Genomic DNA, 10,440 nt, shown 5'->3' on the forward strand with positions numbered 1-10,440 from the left:
TCCTCAGCTACCAAAATGGAGCAGCGACGTGACCTAGAGGAAAGAGCCCCGGGTCTGGGAGTCAGAAGACCAGAGTTCTAATTCCAGCTCCGCCGGCTGCTTGCTGGGAGTCCCTTCGCTTCTCTGCGCTTCGGTTTTTTCAACTGTAAATTGAGGGTTCAATACCTGCTCTTCCTCCTACTTAGACCACCAGCCCCATGCGGGGCTGAAGCAGCAGGGATAAAGCCGGGGCCTGGGAGTCAGAAGGTCATGAGTTCTGATCTCAGCTCTGCCACGTCCGCTGTGTGACCTTGGGCAAATCACTTAACTTCTCTGTGCCTCAGTTCCCTCATCTGTAAAATAAGGATTAAGACTGTGAGTCCTAGATGGGACAGGGACTGTGTTCAACCCGATTTGCTTGCATCTACCTCAGCGCTTAGAATAGCACCTGACATATAGTAAGCGCTTAACGAATGTCATAATTAATCATTATTATTATTATGAGGGACAGGGATTGTCTGACCTAATTAACTTGTACCTGCCCCAGCGGTAGAACCCTGTCTGACACACAGTAGGTGCTTAAAAATGCCGTGAAAAAATAATCACCACTGGTGGGAATTTCCTGGATTCATTTCTCAATCAATGATATTTATTGAGCGCTTACTCTGTACAGAGCACTGTCCAACCATCTGACTGCTCTTAGCCCTTGATCAGTCTGGGAATTGATGCTTCGAAGCAAAAGTAGTAATAGCCGTAGAAATAAGACGAAGAAGAAGAAGAGGAATCGTAGTATTTGTTAAGCACTTACTTCGCGCTAGGCACTGTTCTAAGCGCTGGGGTGGAAACAAGCAAGTCGGGTAAGACACAGGCCCTGTCCCTGTGGGGCTCGCAGCCTTAATCCCCATTTTACAGATGAGGTAGCTGGCGAACAGAAAAGTAAAGTGGGTTGCCCGAGGTCACACAGCAGACAAGTGGGGGACCCAGGATTAGAAGAGTAGTTAGCATTAATAGTGACTAGTAATAATGATGGCATTTGTTAAGCGCTTACTATGTGCAAAGCACTGTTCTAAGCGCTGGGGAGGATACAAGGTGATCAGGTTGTCCCACGTGGGGCTCACTATACATGGGGTAACTAAGGCCCAGAGAAGTCAAGTGGCTTGCCCGAAGTCACACAGCTGACAAGTGGCGGCGCCGGGACTTGAACCCACGACCTCTGACTCCCAAGCCTGTGCTCTTTCCACTGAGCCATGCTGCTTCTCTTAAGGGGTAACAGTATTTATTGAACACCCATTAGTGCAATGCACTGTACTAATCAATCAATGGTATTTATTTATTAGTTGGTGCATAACTGCTGGGTGACCTGGGGCAAATCACCTCACTTCTTGGCGCCTCAGTTTCCTCATCTGTAAAATGAGGATTAAATTCCACTCCATCCTACCTAGACCGGGAGCTCCATGCGGGACAGGAACGGTGTCCAAACCTTGCGTCCATTCCAGCACTTAGAACAGTGCTTGGCACAGAGTAAGCACTTAACAAATACCTTAATTATTATTATCATAATTACTGTCGGGAGAGTACAATAAAACAAAGTCGGTAGACACGTTCCCTGCCCACAGTGAGCTTACAGTCCAAGCAGAGTGGCTTTTGTGGAAACAGCCCAGGCTTGGGCGTCGGAGGACATGGGTTCTAATCCCGCCTCCGCCACTTGTCTGCTCTGTGACGTTGGGCAAGCCACTTAACCCTCTCTGTGCCCCAGTTACCTCATCTGGGAAATGGAGATTTAGACTGTGAACCCCATGAGGAACAACCTTGTATCTACCCCAGCGCTTAGAACAGTGCTTGGCATATAGTATGCACTTAAATACCATCATCATCATTATCATTATTACAATCTAGAGGGGGCTTATATTCTAGAGCGCTTACTAAGTGCTTGGAAATGGACAGCAGAAATGAAACACATCCCCTGCCTACAAGAAACTTACTGTCCAACAGGGCAGACATGCATAAAAAGCCTTTACCAACCACAGACTTCTGTATTCAAGTGGGCAGTGGATTCATCCGGGCATCAACAAACATCTCAGAGGCTTCTACCTATGAGGAAATGGTTATTCTGTTCATTTTCTACTTCCTTATTTTGGAGAAGGGGGTGTGTGAACACCCAGGCAGGTGCCTGTTCCTCTGAAAGTTTGACCACCATAGTTTCAGACCTGAAAAATCTAAGATCACTGGATCAGCCCTACAGATGGAGACCACGTTTGGAACACTCCGAACTGGATCGCGGCACTGAATTGGCCCTCCTGGCAGACCGAAGACTTTTAGTTCACTGGGGACCAAACAGAAAAGGGGAATTATAACATTAAGTAATAAGGAAGACATACATTTAAGTGCATACTGCGTATCAAGTGCTAGGTACAGTGCTCTGCAAATCGTAAGCACTCAATAAATACTACTGATTGAGTGACCAAGCACTGGGCTGAGTGCTGGAGTGATAATACAAGATCATCGAGTCAGACAGTCCAACATGGAGAGCACAAACCTGGGATCTGATCCTGGCTCCGCCGCTTGTCTGTTGCATGGCCTTGGGCAAGTCACTTCACTTCTCTGTGCCTCAGTTACCTCATCTGTAAAATGGGGATGAAGACTGTGAGCCCCGCGTGGGACAAGCTGATTACCTTGTATCTACCCCAGCGCTTAGAACAGTGCTTGGCACATAGTAAGCACTTAACAAATACCATAATTAGTAGTAGTAGTATTAAGAGTTTACTATGTGCCAGGCACTGTACTGAGCTTTGGGGTGGATTCAAGCAAACAGTCCCCATCCCGCATGTGGCTTACCCTCTTAATCCCCATTTTAAAGATGAGGTAACTGAGGCCCAGAGAAGTGAAGCGACTTGCCTAAGGTTACCCAGCAGACAAGTGTTGGAGCGGGGATCCAGGTCCTTCTGACTCCCAGGCCCACATTCTATCCACAGGTGCACAGCACTCGGCACAACAGTAAGCGCTCAAATACCATAGATGGTTGATCGACGGACATTTGTAGGAGGTCCAGGCCGCACTGGCTGGGGAGAAGACAGGAAGCCTGCGTGACGTTATTCTAAGAGAAACTGCTCTGTCATGGGAAAAGGAACAGAAGAGGGGGAGGCTCAGAGCTTGCGGGCAATTGTGCCGCAAGGCCAAAGCGAGTGCGTCTTTGCTGTCGTCCGTGAGGTTTCCACTGGTCAGCCTCCCGGGTTCCTCGTAGATTATCATTAAACCACGTAAAAACGACCTCATCCGTGACAAGCGCAGGGTGCACTCACTAGGCCGAGAGAGCGGGAGTCGGTTCTTTTTCCGAGCAAGGGTGGCTCTGAGAAGAGTCCTCTGTTTCCGGTGGTTGGGTTTTGCAACTGGGAGTCCCGATCCTTGCCTGGTGGTGGCTCTCGGTCTTCTTGGGCAGCAGCACGGCCTGGATGTTGGGCAGGACGCCGCCCTGGGCGATGGTGACCTTGCCCAGCAGCTTGTTGAGCTCCTCGTCGTTGCGGACGGCCAGCTGCAGGTGCCGCGGGATGATGCGGGTCTTCTTGTTGTCGCGGGCCGCGTTGCCCGCCAGCTCCAGGATCTCGGCCGTCGGGTGCTCGAGCACGGGGGCCGGGTAGACGGGCGTGGCGCCCCCGGCCCTCTCGGGGTAATCCCCCTTGAGGAGCAGAGGGTGCCTGTGGCCGAGGGGGAACCGCAGGCCGGGACGGGCGGTACTTAGCCGGCCAAAAGTAGTGACGGGGCTTCTTCCGCCTGGGGAGTGTTTCACTGAGAAAATGGCGTGAAGGGCCTCGTTCATTCATTCAATTGAACTTATTGAGTGCTTACTGTGGGTAGAGCACTGTATTAAGGGTTTGGGAGAGTACAACCGAACAATAAACAGACATATTCCCTACCCACAACAAGGTGACAGTATAGAGAGAAGTTTATAGGCCTAGAGACATCAATCAGTGATATTTACTGAGCGTTTACTGGGGATAGAGCATTGTAGTAAACACTTGGGAGAGAACAATATGTTATATTGTTCTATTGTCCTCTCCCAAGTGCTAAGTACAGTGTTCTCTCCCTAATTAGCACTCGGTCGTGGTGTAGTGGATAGAGCATGGGCCTGGGAGTCAGAAGGTCATGGGTTCTAATCGCAGCTCCACACCCTGTCTGCTGTGAGTTCTTGGGCAAATAATAATAATGTTGGTATTTGTTAAGCGCTTACTATGTGCCGAGCACTGTTCTAAGCGCTGGGGTAGACATAGGGGAATCAGGTTGTCCCACGTGGGGCTCACCGTCTTAATCCCCATTTTACAGATGAGGGAACTGAGGCACAGAGAAGTTAAGTGACTTGCCCACAGTTCACCTCTCTGTGCCTCAGTTGCCTCTTCTGGAAAATGGGGATTAAGACTATGAACCCCATGTGGGAGAAGGACTGTATTTGTTGCTGAACTGTACTTTCCTTGAGCTCAGTACAGTGCTCTACACACAATAAGGCTCATTAAATACGATTGAATGAATGGATGATTTGGACTGTGTCCAACCTGATTAGCTTGTATCAACCCCAGCGCTTAGAACAGTGTCTAGCATATAGTGAGTGTCTAACGAATGCCATCATTATTATTATAACTACTCAAATTTCACAGGCAGGTGTCCTCAATGACCTAGGCAAGGTTGATCTGCCACTTAGTAATTTTATCTGTTTCTCTAGAAATAAATACTGTAAGTTTCTAGACTATAAGCTCGTTGGGGGAAGGGGCTGTTTCTGCTAAATTGTTATATTGTACTCTCCCAAGCGTTTAGTACGGTGCTCGGCACACAGTAAGCGCTCGATAAGTACGATTGACTGACTGAGTGACCTAGTGGTTAGGGAGATGTGAGGTCATGGACAGAGATGGGAAAACTCCCTTTCTGGCTGGGAGATGAACAAGCTCCAAGCACTCCCAACTCTCAGCTTGAATCTCTTTCCCAGGCAAATATCTGGTGCTAACTTTCAAATCTTAGTTTTTAAAAACCACGGACACCATTTTTCACACCCTTGGAGGAAGGTCTTGGGGCTTTCTCCAGCACTAGTCTTGAGACACCTTATCATGTATCCACTCCAGAGCTCAGCGTGGCCTAGTGGAAAAATCCCGGACTTGGGACAGAAGGACCCGAGTTCTAATCCCAGCTCTGCCATGAGGCTGTTCTGTGACCTTGGGTGAGTCACTTCCCTTCTGTGGGTCTCAGTTCCCTCATCTGTAAAATGGGGATTGAGACTGTGAGTCCCACGTGGGACAGGGACTCTGTCCTACCCAATTTGCTTGTATCCACCTCAACGCTTAGAACAGTGCCTGGCACATAATAAGCTCTTAAAAAATACTATTATTACTATGATCTGGGAAATGGAGATTAAGACTGTGAGCCTCAAATCGGACAGGGATCGCGTCCAGTCCGATAAACCTGTATCTACCCCAGCGCGTAGAACAGTGCTTGACATCTAGTAAGGGTTTAACAAACACTATTAAAAAAAATACCATTTAAAAAAAAAATGCCTCCCATTCTACTGTTCAGCCTCCATCCTGTCTGGGATTTTAAGGCTGTCATGACCATAAAATAACGATGGCATTTGTTAAGCACTTACTGTGTGTCATGCACTGTACTAAGCGCTGGGGTTGATACAAGCTAAAGGGTTGGACTGTAAGGTCTTTGTGGGCAGGAAATGTGTCTGTTTATTGTTGTATTGTGCTTCCCCAAGCGCTTAGCACAATGCTCTGCGCACAGTAAGCGCTCAGTAAATATGAATGTATGATTGACACAGTCCATGTCCCACATGGGCCTCCCAGCATTAATCCTCAGTTTACAGATGAGGTAAATGAGGCCCAGGGAAGTGAAGTGACTTGTCCAAGATCACACAGCTGACAAATTGATTAGAACTCAGGGCCTTCTGACTCCCAGGCCCGGGCTTTAACCACTAAGCCATGCTGCACCGGGCCCTATCTCGGCCTGGTGCTACCATTGGGTTCCAAAGAGGACTTATTTGGGCCCTGGACACCTCAGTCTGATTCGTCTGGGTGAGTTCTAAAATCCTAACATTCTCTCCCCGCTTCAAAGCTTTACTGAGGGCCCATCTCCTTCAAGAGGCCTTCCCCAACTAAACCCTCCTTTCCTCTTCTCCCCCTCCCCTCTGCATCGCCCCTGAACTTGGATTTGCCCCCCTTCATCCACCCCTCCCTCATCCCACAGCACTTACGTACATATCCGTAATTTTATTTTACTTATATTAATGTCTGTCTCCCCCTCTAGACTGTAAACTCATTGTGGGCAGGGAACATGTCTTCCAACTGTTGTAGGATACTCTCCCGAGTGCTTAGTACAGTGCACTGCACACAGTAAGTGCTCGATAAATTCGGTTGATTGAGCGATTGATCCCCACGGGAAGCCTAGGTCCGGCCCAAGGTGAACTCCTTTCACACACCATTTTCGTCACAAAGTGGATAGACCTGCGCCTGCGTTCTAATCCTGGCTCTACCACTTGCCCGCTGTGGAACGTAGGGCAAGTCACTTAACCTCTCTGTGCCTCAGTGACCTCATCTGTCAAGTGGGGAACAAGACCGTGAGCCCCGTGGGGGACTTGGACTGTGTCCACCCTATTTAGTTTGCATCTATGCCAGGGCTTAGAACGGTGCCTGGCACAGAGTAAGCGCTGAACAAAAAGCAGCGGAACGAACAAACGAAAAGAGCAAACCGAATCACTGTTCCTCGCTCTTGTCTCTCCTGCCTCTGACTTCCGGTTTATGCCCATCCTCCTGTTTTGAACTTCCTAAGCCTTCCCAACCAGCAGACCACAACTTCCTCATCTTCAAACCCTCAGGCCCACAGCACTTATATATATATATCTATAATGTATTTATTCATTCAGCCTCTAGACTGTAAACTCGTTATGGGCGGGGAACGTGTCTGCTAATTCTATTGCACTGTAGTCTCTCAAGTGCTTAGTACAGCGCTCGATAAATACCACCGATTGATTTTTATCAATGTCTCTCTCACCCTCTAGCCTATAGAGGCCACAAATGATCTCCTTGCCAAATCCAACGGCCTCTACTCTATCCTAACCCTCCTCGATCCCTCAGCTGTCTTCTACACTGTGGTCCACCCCCTTGTCCTGGAAACGTTATTCAACCCCAGGTTCACTGACCCCATCCTCTCCTGGTTCTCCTCCTATCTCTCTGGCCTCTCATTCTCAGCCTCTTTTGCTGGCTCCTCCTCTGCCTCCCACCCCTAACTTTGGGGGTTCCTCAAACTTCAGTTCTGGGACCCCTTCTATTCCTCCATCTATACCCACTCACTTCCTCCGAGAACTCATTCGTTCCTCCCATGACTCGAACTATCGCCTCCTTGCAGGTGATAAACAAACCTCCAACTCCAGCCCTAATCTCTCCCTCTCTGCAGTCTCATATTTCGTCCTGCTTTGAAAACATCTCTACTTGGATGTCCTGCCATCACCTCAACTTAATTTATGTCTCAAACAGAGCTTCTTATCTTCTCACCCAAACCCCGTCCTCCCCCTGACTTGCCCATCACTGTAGACAGCACCACCATCCTTTCTGTCTCACGAGCCCGTAACCTTGGCGTTGACCTTGACTTCTCTCTCTCATTCTACCCACATATTCAACCCATTGCTAAATCCTGTCATTTCAACCGTCACAACTTCGCTAAAATTCACCCTTTCTTCTCCATCCAACTGGAGAAGCAGCGTGGCTCAGTGGAAAGAGCACGGGCTTTGGCGTCAGGGCTCATGAGTTCGAATCCCAGCTCTGCCACTTGTCGGCTGTGTGACTGTGGGCAAGTCACTTAACTTCTCTGTGCCTCAGTTCCCTCATCTGTAAAATGGGGATTAAGACGGTGAGCCCCACGTGGGACAACCTGATTCCCCTATGTCTACCCCAGCGCTTAGAACAGTGCTCGGCACATAGTAAGCGCTTAACAAATACCAACATTAAATACCAACATTAATAAACAGAAACCCCTCACCATCCACTTTAAAGCATTCAGGCGGTCTGTGCCCTCCTACCGCACCTCACTACTCTCCTACTACAGTCCACACACGTCACTCCTCTAATGCCAACCTCCTCATTGTACCTCAATCTCATCTATCTCGCTGCCAACCTCTCGCCCACGTCCTGCCTCTGGCCTGGAAAACCCTCCCTCCTCATATCCAACAGATGATTACTCTCCCCACTTCAAAGCCTTATTGAAGGCCTAACTCCTCCAAGAGACCTTCCCTAAGCCCCCCTTTTCCTCATCTCCCACTCCCTTCTGCATTGTCCTGACTTGCTACCTTTATTCATCCCCCCTCCCAGCCCCACAGTATTTATGTCCATATCTGTAATTTATTTATTTATATTAAGGTCTGTCTCCCCCATCTTCTAGACTTTAAGCTCCCTCTGGGCAGGGAATGTGTCTGCTTATTGTTATATTGGACTCTCCCAAACACTTAGTACAGTCTTTCTAACTCCCAGGGCCATGGTCTACCCACTAGGCCATGCTGCTTCTAGAGGGTCAGAATCTTGACTGGGGGGAAGCCTCGTCATCCTTGATTGACTATTGATTGAGGCTTCAGCTCCCTGCCGCCTCTCTGCTTCTCCTTTGCCTCTGGGCTAATCAACCAATCATCAATCAATCAGTTGTATTTATTGAGCACTATCTGTGCAGAAAAATCTATTAAGTGCTTGGGAAAATACAATAGGACAATATAACAGAGTTACTACACTCATTCCCTGTGCAAAATGAGCTTACAGTCTACTACTAAGCACTCTTTTTTTATGGTATTTGTTAAGCACTTACTACGTGCCAGTCACTTTTCTAAGCACTGGGGTATATATAATCAGGCTGGATACAGTCCATGTCCCACAAGGGGCTCACAGTCTTCATCCCCATTTTACAGATGAAGTAAAAAAAGGCTCAAAGTCAAGTGACTTGCCAAGGTCACACAAAAACTGTTTTTGCATAACTGAGTCCTTTTACTTCATCTTTGGATGCCATCCTGTCCCTCAGGAACGAATTCAGTGCCAAACAGGAACTCGTTATAGTAGGGAATGTGTCTGCTTATTACATTGCACTTCCCGAGCATTTAGTACAGTGCTTTGTACCCACTAAACGCTCAATAAATACGACTGAGTGAATGAACGGGGAGAAAACGGTCTTTAGAACTGTTACCCTCCCCTAAGGACATTGAAGATGCAGCAGGCCGTGAGCAGGGGGGGGGGGGGGGGGGGGAGGAAGGAGGAGCCCCCGTCTTTCGCGGCTCCGCCACTTATCAGCTGTGGAACTATGGGCAAGTCACATCATTAGGCCTCAGTTACCTCATCTGTAAAATGGGGATTATGACTATGAGCCCGACTTGGGATATCCTGATGACCTTGTTCTGACTCTGCCCCTTGTCAGCTGTGTGACTGTGGGCAAGACACTTCACTTCTCTGTGCCTCAGTTCCCTCATCTGTAAAATGGGGGTGAAGACTGTGAGCCTCACGTGGGATAACCTCATTCCCCTGTATCTACCCCCGCGCTTAGAACAGTGCTCTGCACGTCGTAAGCGCTTAACAAATACCAACATTATTATTATCGTATCTAGCCCAGGTCTTAGAATAGTGCTTGGCACATGGTGAGCACTTAACAAATACCACCATTATTATTACTATTTTTTCACTTCAGGTGGGTCCCGCTCCCTGACTGCGGACACGCATCCGTTCTCTTACCCGACAGGGATGAAAGTATCACGGCAATAAACGGGCGCTGTCAGCACCAGGAAAACTCAGCTTCCTATTTGCTCAAAGATGTCAAGAGCCAGGCTGGTTGAGCGGATGTGAGCAAACCTGTTTCCTATCAGGTCTGCTTTTGTTCCGCTCTGTTCATTGGCGGAAGAGGTTAGGGTTGGAAAAGGAGTTGGGTTTGTTTTTTTACTACATTTCTTCAGCGTTTACTATAGAAGAAGAAGAAAGAAAAAAGAAGAAGAGGAAAGAAGAAGAAAGAAGAACAACAACAATAATCTTGGTATTTGTTAATCGCTTACTATGTGCATAGCACTGTTCTAAGCGCTGGGGTAGATACAGGGTAATCAGGTTGTCCCACGTGAGGCTCCCAGTTAATCCCCATTTTACAGATGAGGTAACTGAGGCACAGAGACGTTAACCGACTTACTCACGGTCACACAGCTGACAAGTGGCAGAGCCGGGATTCGAACCCATGACCTCTGACCCCCAAGCCCGGGCTCTTTCCACTGAGCCACGCTGCTTCTCTAGATAGCCAAGCAGTGTACCGAGCGCTGGGATAAGAACACCATCATCCCGTTGGACACGGTCCACGTCCCACAGGGGGCTCGCGGTCTTACTCCCCACTTTACAGATGAGGTCACGGAAGCACACAGAAATGAAATGACTTGCCCAAGGTCCCACAGCAGATAAAGCCCTAGAATGCAGGTGC

At 48.5% G+C, this 10,440-nt stretch overlaps 1 protein-coding gene across 1 annotated transcript; it reads right to left on the minus strand.

The window, feature by feature from the left end:
- Positions 1–3,261: 3,261 nt before the first annotated feature.
- On the minus strand, positions 3,262–8,990 carry LOC100085993 (histone H2A type 1-H). Its single transcript, XM_029055500.2, has 3 exons — positions 8,986–8,990; positions 8,590–8,613; positions 3,262–3,710 (listed from the first exon to the last, which is right to left on the minus strand). The coding sequence occupies exons 1-3, from the start codon at positions 8,988–8,990 to the stop codon at positions 3,278–3,280; spliced, it is 462 nt and encodes a 153-aa protein (XP_028911333.1). The 3' UTR covers positions 3,262–3,277.
- Positions 8,991–10,440: the final 1,450 nt, after the last annotated feature.

This window comes from Ornithorhynchus anatinus, chromosome X5 (assembly GCF_004115215.2).
Source record: "Ornithorhynchus anatinus isolate Pmale09 chromosome X5, mOrnAna1.pri.v4, whole genome shotgun sequence".
NCBI lineage: Eukaryota > Metazoa > Chordata > Mammalia > Monotremata > Ornithorhynchidae > Ornithorhynchus > Ornithorhynchus anatinus.

Excerpts from the sequence above, each read along its gene's own strand:
- LOC100085993 (XM_029055500.2), bottom strand. Across the intron at positions 3,711-8,589 it reads AAAGGAGAAGCAGAGAGGCG|TACCGCCCGTCCCGGCCTGC; the intron begins GCAGGGAGCTGA and ends TGGCCGGCTAAG.